The sequence below is a fragment of the Urtica dioica genome, chromosome 4 (genome assembly GCF_054948205.1).
Source record: "Urtica dioica subsp. dioica isolate 48M chromosome 4, U.dioica_male_clone48M_v1_H2, whole genome shotgun sequence".
Lineage (NCBI taxonomy): Eukaryota > Viridiplantae > Streptophyta > Magnoliopsida > Rosales > Urticaceae > Urtica > Urtica dioica.
Window position 1 is genome coordinate 12,428,024 of NC_142759.1, and position 12,600 is coordinate 12,440,623.

A 12,600-nucleotide genomic window follows, 5' to 3' on the forward strand; every position below is an offset into this window, starting at 1 on the left:
AAGAAAATCGACTTTGATTATTCAATAATCCACATCACTTCTGCTTCTATTGAAACAAATAATTCCATTTTTATGTAGAAAAATGCATGTATAAAAAATTATGATTCCCTTCAATATCTTGTTCATTCGCAACAAAATAGTTTTTTTTACCGACATTAACAGAAAATATTTTTTTTTTATAAAGATAGTGTTTCACCAATCGAGTTACAAGTGTCTAACGTACTCGCACTTTAATTATGATAAACTTGTAAAAGAGAAAATGAATTGAGAGAGAAACGAAAAAGTGGCTGAATATTATTAGGGTTACTTTGTGAATTGCTTTTTCAATAATACATCAAAGATGAACATAAATAGCTAAAGACTGAACTACCCTTATATTATGCTAATAATTACTATGCAAATATCCCACTACTTGGAGATTTCACATTAGTTTTGAAGATTCACATTGGTTGTTTGGAGATTTTTCGTATTGATTGCTTGGAGATTTCGCATTGGTTTTGGAGATTCGCATTTGGATATTTTGCGATTTCGCTTGTTTTTCTTTGTTGTCTTACAAACTCATGTCGTGAGATCTCCAAGCAATCAATGCGGGATATCTCTAAACAACCAATGTGAATCTTCAACCATTGTGAAATCTCAAAGCAATCAATGCGGGAAATCTCTAAACAACCAATGTGAATCTCCAAAACCAACGCAAAATCTCTAAACAATCAATGCATCAACGCGAAATCTCTAAAACAACCAATGTGAATCTCCAAAACCAATCAAACAACTAATACGAGAACCCCAAATAAAATACCAAAATAACCAATACAAATATCCAAACAAGTAACACAAAGAACAACCCAATACAAAATATAAAACAACCCACTGCAAAATATTCAATACAAAAGAAACAAATACCCATTATGAAATCCTCAAATACCCAAATTTGAAATCACCAAATAGTCAAACAGCCTCAAATTGCAAAACCAAATTCTCAGCTCCATTTTTCATCCTACAAACATACTTAAAAAGCTCAAAACTCTAATCTCACCATTCAAAAATTACATTTGATTGTCACGAATATTTTTTCCAAACTTCGTGACGATCCAACGGTTGACAAAGGTGTAAACTTAATTTCGGCATTGCAGTCGGAGCTGTTACGAAAATAAATTTGTAATTCATCTCTTCACTCAGACATACTAATTTCATTTACTCAGAACATCATCTCCACCGTTCAGAATAGACGAGTATGTGTCATGAACATTATGTTAAAATTTTGTGAGGATCTAATGGCGAACGAATGCGAAATTTTGATTTGAAGGCTCTGATACCATAATAACTTTCCAAAAGAGAAAGAAGATCGAGAGAGAAACGAAAAAGAGATTGAATACTATTAGGGTTATATTATGAATTTCATGTCCAATAATACTATCATGGATGAATATAAATAGGGAAGATAATAATTAACTAAAGATTAAACTACCGCTAATAATTACTATGCTAAACCAAAAATATATTTTATTTTTCCATCATCAAGCTTTTGAATTTATGAGAAAAAGCAAGGAGGACCACTCGTTAGGCCTTTCCTCATCATGTTCTCATCCAATCGACTATGATGAAATCGAGCATATCATACAATTAGTTACGCACACATCAACGAAAAATAATCGTACATTAATTTTTTTTCCACCACAGACTTTAAAGAGATGATGAAAGAAAAGAGCAAAAAGTTAACAGATCAATCTTTGGCATTGGAGTTCTCGCGCGGGATTGGATGCGGGTCGTCGGGTTTGTGATCGGTGACACGTGGTGCGGGGTTTCTTCCTCGGCAGTGGCAGTGGCAGTGGGAGCAGTGACGTGGACAAGAACCAAATAGAGCTCCCACAACGAAGATCGCTATATATTTCACAGCACCCATCGCTTCTTAATTTAATTTGAGGTCATACAGAACTGTATTGTGGTATCGTAGAATTATGTGTTACTATGTTTATGTATTTATAACATATGATGAATTTCGAGCTTTTCAGGAAGGAAAAAAAAAGGGAATATTATATTTATTTTCTTGACCCTCAAGTTTTTTTAACCCTTCTCCAAGGCTGTGCTGTAGCTTTCTACTCGGACCCTCGAGTTTCGCAACTTAATTCTATTTTCAAATTTAGATGCGTCACACACAAAATGAACCACATCACATGCCATAATATTTACCTTCGGATAGAAACTATTAGAGTTAACGTGACGGAACCAGGAAGAAGTTAGAATGTTTTTTTATTTTATTTTAAAGTCAGGTAGATATTTGAATAGCTCTAAATGAGAAGAAGACTTGGTTGCATTTATTTTTAAGAACAAAACTTACCAAAATATAGCTAATTTACGGGTTGGATATGTGGGCTTTCGGTTGGCCCACTAATTTAGCACAATAGCTCGGCCTGACCCAAGAGATCTCTATTCATATCGCTATAGTACTTTATCATATGTAAATTACTCGGGTTAACTTCCATTTTCAATCTATTTTCTTATAATAGCTCGGCTCTCATTTTTATTCTGAAGATATCTCATTTCCTGCATATATTTTCTATACGCCGGTTGTCTAAAAATAGTTTCTCGATACAAACCACGGTTTGAAATTATGTAGTTTATCACCAATGTTTCAACTGCGTTTGATTTCAAAGAAATGTTGATTAAGCTGCCAGATAAAATGTAGAGAAATTTGACATATTGTTGTCGACGAAAGAAACTGTTTATTGATAATTAAAAAAAAATCAATATTCCAACAATATAGTACGTATGAGAAAAAAAAACATTAAATGAGTAGTTCAATCTATTAATAAAACTGATTACTATAAATCAAACAAATTATAAATTATGGATTAGTTTAACAAATTATTGAAAACTTATGAGAGTTTTTCCTACGCCAAAAATGAGACTACCAAAATGCATTTATAGTTTTGCACTGAAACTATTATTTGAAAAACTCCAAATCTCAAATCATTTATTACAAATCACACGAATCAATTGTTAAGGACATTTTCAAAGAAAAGAAAATAAACTCTTCGATTGCCGATCGAATTTCCGAATTTCTTACGAAATTTCAAACATTGCAATTTCTACTCACAGTGATATTTTTTATGTTGTAAATTAAATGAACATTTTGCTAAAAATTTGCAACAAAATCGTCCAAATAAAAATAAAATGTCATTTAAACTACGAAATTTTAAAGCACAAAACAAGTATCATGGCTTTGGAATTTTTTCCACAACTAGAAGTGGGCATATTTCACACTGGAAGTTCGTGTTATGGAGCTATTACCTATTTTGAAAGGACGAAAGCGTGTACAACTAACCATCAACTTTCTATCAAATTTTTCAACTATGGGCCAGTGTAATGCGGTGGACACTTTTAACCTTTGTAAAAAAGACAAAATATGGCCTCATAAGAAAACAATCCTTCCATAGCTGGCTCTCAAGTTTTCCCAATGTCATTGCATGATTTGCATCAACATAACAAAAATCCTCCATAAATAAATCTCAGCCACACTACTATAGTCTATAACATCACATCTTCCTTTTTATCACACACCATATATCCTCACCATAAACACTCAAGACACATATATTCCAAACTTCAATCTTTCACAAATAAAGCAACAATGAGTACTAGCAATGTCACCCTAATTCTCATCCTCATACTCAACCTAATGCTCTTCACTTGCGTGACGTCATCGAGGAAGGCCACATTGCCACCTAAGCGAGGAAGTAGCGGCGCTCATTCACTCCCGGCCGTTGTTCCGGGGCCCGCCAAGCAAGGAAGCCGTAGCGAGAGCACCAACAACAACAAGTGTCCGAAAGACACGGTCAAGCTCGGGGCTTGTGGAAGCTGGCTAGGGCTCGTGACCGAGGTCGTGGGAACTAAGCCGAGCGAGGAGTGTTGTACGGTGGTGAAGGGCTTAGCCGATTTGGAGGCAGCTTTGTGCATGTGCAGCGTGGTCAAGGCCAGCCTCGCGGGGCTCGTGACCCTCGACACGCCTATCGCTCTCAGCCTCCTCGTCAATGGGTGTGGAAAGAAAATTCCCGACAGCTTTTCTTGTGCTTGATTACGAAAAATTTCGTCTACTTCTTTAGATTTATTTTGTTTGTGTGTGTGTGTGTGCGCGCATTTTGTTTTTACTCTTGGTATTGTAATTTGTTAAGGACGTTATGGTTTGCGTAAGGTTTTAAGTGTACACATGTTTTTTTAGAGGGACGTGCTTCTATGATTCCTTCAGCTCTGTAGCAATGGGTGAGATTGGTTTTTATTTGCTCTTATCGGTTTTTTGTTTTCGTTTTTTTAATACATATAGTTCATGATCTTGGGGGGTATGGGGTGAGAAGCAACCAGATAATCTTGTCTCCTGATTTAAGGCAGATCATTATCACTATTGTGTGCTGATTATAAAACTATACTAGCTAAAAAAAATAAAACAAAATTGGTAGTCAATAGAAGAATCATCGTGGTTCTATTTTATTATATTTTATTTTCAGTCTGATTGGATAAATTTACGCATCTAGATGTAGCGTTGCGTTGCAACGATTATTACAAGTTATTTTGGTTCGGTTCATTTTTTTATTATATTATAATTATAGAATTTTAAACCGAACTGAATCTTTTACATTGTAGAATCTAATACCGAACCAGATTAATAAAGACCTTAATCAAAACCTAACGCAAATAGAATCAAATTTAAGTATAATATATCCCGGCGAATTGAAATGCTGAGCTCTGCACAAAATAGGGATTAACACGCTCAGTGAAAAACTCCCCTACAATTAAGCGATGAGTTCGAGTGTGCAAGAACTATAAAACAATAATGATTAAAAAAAAAAAAGTTTTCACCATGATGCCATCAATTTTTACTACCTGAGTACTTGAATTCAAAGTTAAAACATTAATCTTCTAATTTTTCTATACGTTATGTTGGTAAATGACAAATTTACCAAAATAAGCGAAACGTTGGCTAAATCTTTAAAATCAAGTTTAAAATTGACTTCGATAGCTACAGTGCCTCATTATAAATAATATGAATTCAGCTTGTCTTAATGTCAACTACAAACATTTACGGAATAAACTCCAACAGCTCAAGGTGGCAAAAATATAAAATATATAACGGTTGTCTGGTTTGAAGCAAAATTAAATTATTAAGATCTAAAATATTGATTCTTTGGTCTCTAATCTCGAATGATTTAGTTTGGTAGAATTAATTGATTCACTGCGATCATTACGGGGTTTTTTCTTACAGGCTTACTTGCAACTTGCAAGTAAAACGTAGTGCATTCATTTATGTTGGACTATTACACTTTATCTCCATTAGAAGGAACACAATTGTACCAAAACAAAAGAGACGAATTTTATTTCTAACCAAACAGCACAACAAGAAATGGCAATATAGAATATTAGACACATCAACAAGCAAGTCTTAATGTGATCTCAAACAAAATATGAAAATAATAATAATAATAATAAACCAACTTGCAGCAGAAACAAACTAAGACTGAACCATCAAAGACAATAGTAGTGGTGGCTAGATAGATAGACAGATCATAATCATTAAAATTAAAGAGAAATGAGCTTATGAGCAATGGAAGTCCTTTGGTAGTTTCTTTCCACACTTGTTGAAGAGCAAGTTGATGCAAACCGGGGCGTTGAGACTCACGCCCATCACATTGGCCTTAACGGCAGTACAAAGGCAAACGGCGGCTTCAGCGGCAGTAAGGTCTTTGATGAGGTCACAGCAAGGCGACCCCAACGGAGCCCCCACAACCACGTGGACTAGGCCCTTCAACACGTCTGCACATACCCCGAATTTAAGAGTGTCCTTTGGGCACTTGAAAGATGGGCTGGGCTTAGGGGTCGCCGGGGCGGGCTTAGGAGTCACTGGCGCGGGCTTAGCCGGGGTTTTCGGTGGGCAAGAGCTTGCGCTGACTAGAGTGAAGAACACTATGACGAGGCATAGCATAAGGGCAGTGGTTAAAGCGGATTTGGAGTTGGAAGCCATGGTGTTTATGTGAATGATTTAAAAAAATATGTTGGGTTGGTGTGTATATATATAGGAGATTTTTTTGTTTTGTTTTGTTTGTTTCTACTATTGTATTGGAAATGGAATTGATGCAAGAGAAGACCCATGTGAAGGATTTGTGTAAGATCAATTTCCTTCACTAATTAGGGGGGTCCAAGTTGAGTAATAATGCATGTTTGTAGGACTCAATCCTACATGTTTAAGTTGCACTTGCCAGCAAGAGTGAAAAAAAGACCAGTCATGTCCAAAATGGCATTGCTCATCTTTTGGGTCATTTTCTGGGCTTAGACACTCACAGCTAACGTGTTGGTTGTCACTTTCATATGCAATGTTTGGCTGTGCTTCTTCTGCTTCGTTGGTCTGATGGCTTGCAAGTTTGTGATTTAGCAAAGTAGTAGTTGTGCATTATTCAAATGCATTTAAAATCAATCAAGCAAACTTTGCTCTGTATCTTGATCAAGTAAGAGTCTCCTGAATAACCCTCTTTCAAGAAAGCAAGTTATACAACCTTTCTGAGTTGGCAGGTTAATAACTTTCAAGAACAAGAGGATTAGCGTGATAGATTTTACTTCTCGAAGTTGGCATAGCTATATCCTACATAAGTAAATTCTCAAATTATCATGATATCGTTCTAATCGCATTTTTAACTCTTGGCTTATGCCAAAACCTCCAAACTGTCACGCATGGGTGAGATTTTCTTTATATAAAGATCCAAGTGAACTAACATTTTTCTAAGAGCCTTCCAAAATAAATTTTATAGGCAAAGTGTCCACCTTTCTATACATTCCCAAGTCTCATTGTGGTCCACATCATAAGAAGATAAAATGCCAAGTAACAACTTGTAATCTCTTTCTAGCGAAAAGAAGCCATTGATTAAAGCATACCTCATCATCGATAAGCTTATGGTCATCACTGAGGCTTCATAAGAATAATTACGCGATTATGACCAATTCGTGATTCGCTTATGCGGCCAAGATGTCGAAGGACCTATATCACATAAAATAAAATAAATTCATAACCAGAAAAAGTATGTCGTTTAAAATCCTTCTATTTTCTTTTAGAAAGATGTGACTTAAATTGAAACCCTGTTATGCACAAGCTTACGGTCAGTATTGCTTTTCCAGTGTGGTCAAGCTTTAATGCTGGTCCTTTTACGTCACTTTCAACAAAGAAATGTTTTCCTTTCACAGCTTCTGAAGATGCAATTTCTCTCAGTTCCTGCATTATTTGAGTTTTAGAGTAATTGGATGACTTTTAAGAGAGCCATTATGTTGGCTTAACAAGTTAAGTTTTTTCCTCTCAACAATGACATAAAATGAGCGATTTAGGCTTACTTACCAGGGACTTCTCCCATAGATTTTCTGCTAACTGCATAAATATCAATAAAATTAGTCAAGGTCAAATTGTATGGTAGCTCAAAACCAGGATAAAATAAGAAAATATATAAATAAAATTATTGAGCAGAACCTTCTTCTTCGGAGAAGCTAATATCTGCGCATTTGCTTCGGCATATGCTGCCATATCATTGATAGCTGCGTTGACCTTTTCAAGCGTAAGTCTACCCCTCATGTATCTACAATCGCCAAAGACAAAGAGTTATAGAATGAACAAACCAACGAGCAATTGATATTCATCGTATTGCATACAAGGTCAGACCCTTCATTCTTTTTATCAACATATCAATGTACATGCGGATGCTAGACTTACGCTATATTCGTGCACCCGGTCATTGGTTTAATTAATTAATGATATTTGATGTTTCAGAGAAAATTTGCTATAATCGTTGCTCTCTTGCAGATAATGTAAGTCTTAAAAAGTGACGAAACTCACGAGGATAGAGAATCAAGTTCTTCAACAGTTATATACCACAATGGTGGAGGTGAACGACCCTTTCTCTCCTGAAATCGTCAATCAGAGAAAATTTGATATTCTAAGAGAACAAAACTACAAACAACATACAACAAACAATAATTCTTTAATTCCTCACATAAGCTGTCATTTTCCAAACAAAAAATGTTTTATTTTTAGTAGTCGAACCACAAATCCTCACAGAATTTACTTCAACACTAATCAAAATTTCCATTTAAGTCTCCTAGATTTTCAGGGAAATTTTATTTCAACAATCTTTAAAATCAACAGGCACACAAACTTCATACCTTGGGCAGCGGAGCAGGCTCATCGCTGAGCTTCAAGGACCCAAAATTAGGAACCTGATCAGGGGCTTCGGGCTCTGACCTGGAACCAAACAGCGGCTGTAAATTCTCAAATTTCTAGTTAACTTGGGAAATTACGATTCAGTACCACTTATTAGTCTCTATATTCGGCACGGATGGTCGCACTGGAACATGAGAGGCTACATAAGCTGCCATGTTCTGCAGTTTCTTCTGCTGTTGTAGTGAAGCATCGATAAGTCTCTGCAATGAAAGTCACACCCAAATCCTTATCACTTGAGAGTTGTTTTCACCTCATCGTTATATGCTCAGATGGAAAAGATTGAATCTTTAGTCACAATTTACTGAAATAAAACTCTTGGACATTTTGACCCAATCAAAACTTTAACTCAATATTCTTGGAACGAGGAAAATCTGAAAGGGGGGAAATGAGAATCCTTTGTATTTTCCTTCAGTTGTTTGGAGGAAATTAAGGGGAAAGAGAATTTGAGGTTTGAAAGATATATATTGGGAACTGAAAATACAAGCAAATTAGCAGATATCGAATCTAGCCAGGCACACTAATATGTAATGAAAATATGTTCTCTTTCCCCTATAATTTTCTTAATTTCCAAAACGAATTTTGATTTCCGCTCACATTTTCCGTCGAATTTCTGTGTTTTAAAAAATACCCTAAGAGACGCCAAAAATGAAATTGTAAAGAGGGAAAAAAATTACTTTAGCTTTGGGAATGGCTAGGGCATCTTCGCGAAGTCGGTCCTTAATTCCCTGAAGCTGAAGCTCCATGGCCTTCAGTGCGGCGTCGACTGCTGACAAATCGGTGACGCTTCTCGCCGAATACACTGCGATGCGACGGTTATTCAAATCATCAAAACGGAACAATCGGTTTCGAAATCACTCACTGTTTCGCGCGATTACGAGCTCTTGAAGCTCAGCGATTCGCCCGTTGAATCCCGACACCAGAGAATTCAACGTATCCCCTGCTGTCTTCGCATCCATGGCTCTCTCTCTCTCTAAGTTTTGGGCGGGAAAATTTTGTGACACTATGCTTCGAGCGAATTCGTTCAGAAAATTTTGAAATATACCCGAACGACTTTTTCAATTCCAAAGTTACCCACTAGTGTTTAAAATCACAAAACTATATATATTTCATTTTTTTTTTAGATTTGCAAGTAACCAGGCCACTTCAACATGTGATTTTGTATTTAGCCTATGTTTGACAATTTGTAGGGATATAGCCAAATGGCTTATGTGGCAATAATTAAGGTCTGATTTGCCCTTATTTATTAACAAATTCGTCACTTTCTCCTATTTTTTTTCAAATAATTTTTTTTGCATCAAAACTTCAAAAATTTGTATCTTTCTCATACGAACTCGAAATTGAGTGATTTCAGATCCTACAAATTCGTGGCGTCGAGTTCTTCAAAAATAGAACCATTGTGTTTGATGAAAAATTATGTTTAATGCATCATAGTTACGTTTCCATTTATTTTTTGATAATTTCAAAAATTTCCAGTTATTTCCATATTTAAGGTAGTAACGTGATTTTTCTACATCTATGGTATTAAACATGATTTTTCATCAAACACAATGGATCTATTTTTGAAGATCTCGGCGTCACGAATCCGTAGGATTTGGAATCACTCAATTTCGAGTTCATATGAGATACATATGGTTTTTTGAAGTTTTTATGTAAAAAAAAAGTGTAGGAAAAAAGTAAGAGAGAGAAAGTGACGAATTTGTTATTAAATAAGGGTAAATCAGACCTTAATTATTGCCACATAAGTCTATTGGATATTTCCCTAAAAGTTGTGAAACATGAGCTAAAAACAAATTTTATAGTTTCATTTTGGCTATTTCGCTACACTGTCTTTTTTTTATCATGTATATTTTCAGTTTTACGAGTGATTGTTTATTATTAATTAATTAAATGTTTAAGATACGATACTCAAATGTTTAAAATCTACTAGTTAATATGTACGATATAAATCTCAATCTATCCGTGAATATGATTAACACGATTAATAAATAGTCGACACGAAATACGATTACGATCCGTACGAATATGATCCAATTAACACGATTACGAGTAATAGCACGATTACGATCCATTTAAACACGATTAATATTATATATGTAAAATTATAAATTTATAACTATAAACATAAAATTGATATTAGAAAACATGATGTAATAAATAAAGTATATTCGTGTAAATATCAATTTACGTATGATAACATATAGTCAATAGTATACCAATTGACTTAATGGGAGCAATAAGAATCTCAATTCATTTCGAACAATCACAATTACTATAGTCTCATAATAACGTATCATATTCAATTTTGTTTTATTTCAATTCATATCGAACAATTTTCATTCACAATCACAATAACTATCATCTCATAATAACGTATCATATTCAATTTTATTGGATTTCAATTAAATTTATAATGAAAAATCACAATTTGAAATTGACAGTCATAATAACTATAGTCTCATAATACCGTATCACATTCAATTTTATTTTATTTCAATTCAATTCATATCGAACAATTACAATTTACAATCACAATAACTATCACCTCATAATAACGTATCATATTCAATTTTATGTGATTTTAATTCAATTCAATTCACAATCACAATAACTATCGTCTCATAATAACGTATCATATTCAATTTTGTTTGATTTCAATTCAATTAAATTCATATTGAAAAATCATAATTTATAATTGACAGTCACAATAACTATAATCTCATTATAACGTATCTTATTCAATTTCTTTAAATCGTATGAGTATTGGTTAGAGAGTCACTCGTAGTATTTGTTGAATATGTGAATGTGAATTTGGGTATTGATTATGTACTTGTTGAACTTTTGATTTTCGGTATTGTTGAACTTATTTTGGCTTGAGTTTAAAGTGTGTTTGTTTTTTGTGTAAGTATTTTTTTTTTTTTTTTTACAGGCTATAAATGGATTGTGATTCTAAATCAGTTGAACAAACAGTGTACAAAAAGAAAGAGGACAATTCTGATCTTATGACTGTTATGTTTTTTTATAATTATATCACAATTAATTGAGTTCGAACGTCTAAACACGGTTAAATACACATTTAATACGACTATTAAACGGTTTAATTTAAATGGTTATGGATCTGTAAAAAAGAATAAACAGTCGGATTTGGATCTAGATTTCAAACACGATTAATAAATGGTAGGATTTGGTTCTAACAATTATTTATACAAACACGATTAACACGACACGATTACGACACGAACACAAAATTGCCACCCCTAATAAAAACACACATTTCTGAGACCATTAAGTCGCTCATTCAATCAGCTACAACAACATCAGTGACATTCCTGTACTTCCATCCCGAGTCAAAGTCCTCTGAACTAGAATTCTCTCCTTGTCGACATTAATATTTAGCATATTCGTCGCTTGTGAGACCATTAAACTGTATCTTCAATCAACGGCCATGACATCAGCAACATTCTTGCATTCTCGTCCCAAGCCAAACTTCACTTCATTAGGATTTCTCTCTGCATGGTGACCACGTTGTTGACAATTAAGTTTTTATTTTCCCAAACTAGTTTATGTTGACTCCAAATCGACTAAACAAATCATTGCCGTTGATTGTAAAGTTGCTCTCTTCGTATTCTCCATAGCATAAGCTAGTCAATCTCCAAATTCGTTCTACTATCCACCGCCGAAGCCACACAAACTCTTATCTTACATTGGAGGAAAAATACACGAAATGTCACTTTATGTTTTGAGATTTTAACTAGTTTTTTATTCTAATTTTTAAATGGCTTAGTTTGTCAGATTTTTTTTATTAAGTTATTGAATAAAATGAACTGACATTGAAAACGTTGAAGAAATGAACACATATTTTAATTTATAGTGTATTTATTTAATTTAAACTTAAAAAAACATGACAAATAGGATGTTGTATATAGTATACTTCGACCAGACAACTCTCATGGGCCTTCGTTAATCCGCCACTACAAGTAGGTTTGTATGTTTTTTTTTTTTTTCCAAATAAAGATTGATAAAAGAACATTATGTTGACTATTGATATCTTCGTGATTTCTACATACATGTGATGGATGACGATGCACAAATTTGTATAGTTCTCTACAAGTTTCTGATGCAAAAATGTCAACCAAAAGTATGTGCCGAATTGTTTCCTACACAAAAGTTGCATGTTCTCCAAACCAGTCAAGTAGGGTAGGACCTAGGAGACTTCGCTAGCCAAACAATGTTTCCCTAAAGTCAATCGTCACTTTAAGGACATATGAAAATTTGAAGTTGATTGCTAAGAAGCATTAACATACCAAATCATAGATTAATTTGATTGAAGTGAGATAGTCACACATTGATTTTGT

At 34.2% G+C, this 12,600-nt stretch overlaps 2 protein-coding genes, 1 long non-coding RNA gene and 1 pseudogene across 3 annotated transcripts; 2 read left to right on the plus strand and 2 right to left on the minus strand.

The window, feature by feature from the left end:
• Positions 1 to 3,477: 3,477 nt before the first annotated feature.
• On the plus strand, positions 3,478 to 4,328 carry LOC149400515 (putative lipid-binding protein At4g00165). The gene has a single exon (XM_089611050.1). The coding sequence runs from the start codon at positions 3,632 to 3,634 to the stop codon at positions 4,073 to 4,075; it is 444 nt and encodes a 147-aa protein (XP_089467176.1). The 5' UTR covers positions 3,478 to 3,631; the 3' UTR covers positions 4,076 to 4,328.
• Positions 4,329 to 5,340: 1,012 nt separating this feature from the next.
• Positions 5,341 to 6,046, minus strand: LOC149400516 (14 kDa proline-rich protein DC2.15 pseudogene; annotated as a pseudogene).
• Positions 6,047 to 6,648: 602 nt separating this feature from the next.
• LOC149400517 (spindle/kinetochore-associated-like protein) lies at positions 6,649 to 9,301 on the minus strand. Its single transcript, XM_089612931.1, has 9 exons — positions 9,108 to 9,301; positions 8,923 to 9,047; positions 8,336 to 8,448; positions 8,191 to 8,269; positions 7,865 to 7,932; positions 7,502 to 7,607; positions 7,373 to 7,402; positions 7,139 to 7,252; positions 6,649 to 7,021 (listed from the first exon to the last, which is right to left on the minus strand). Exons 1-9 carry the CDS (start codon positions 9,202 to 9,204, stop codon positions 6,944 to 6,946), a joined length of 810 nt encoding a protein of 269 aa, XP_089469057.1. The 5' UTR covers positions 9,205 to 9,301; the 3' UTR covers positions 6,649 to 6,943.
• LOC149400518 (uncharacterized) lies at positions 7,577 to 11,205 on the plus strand. Its single transcript, XR_016296622.1, has 3 exons — positions 7,577 to 7,683; positions 7,832 to 7,913; positions 11,175 to 11,205. It is a non-coding gene; the product is annotated as an uncharacterized LOC149400518 (long non-coding RNA).
• Positions 11,206 to 12,600: the final 1,395 nt, after the last annotated feature.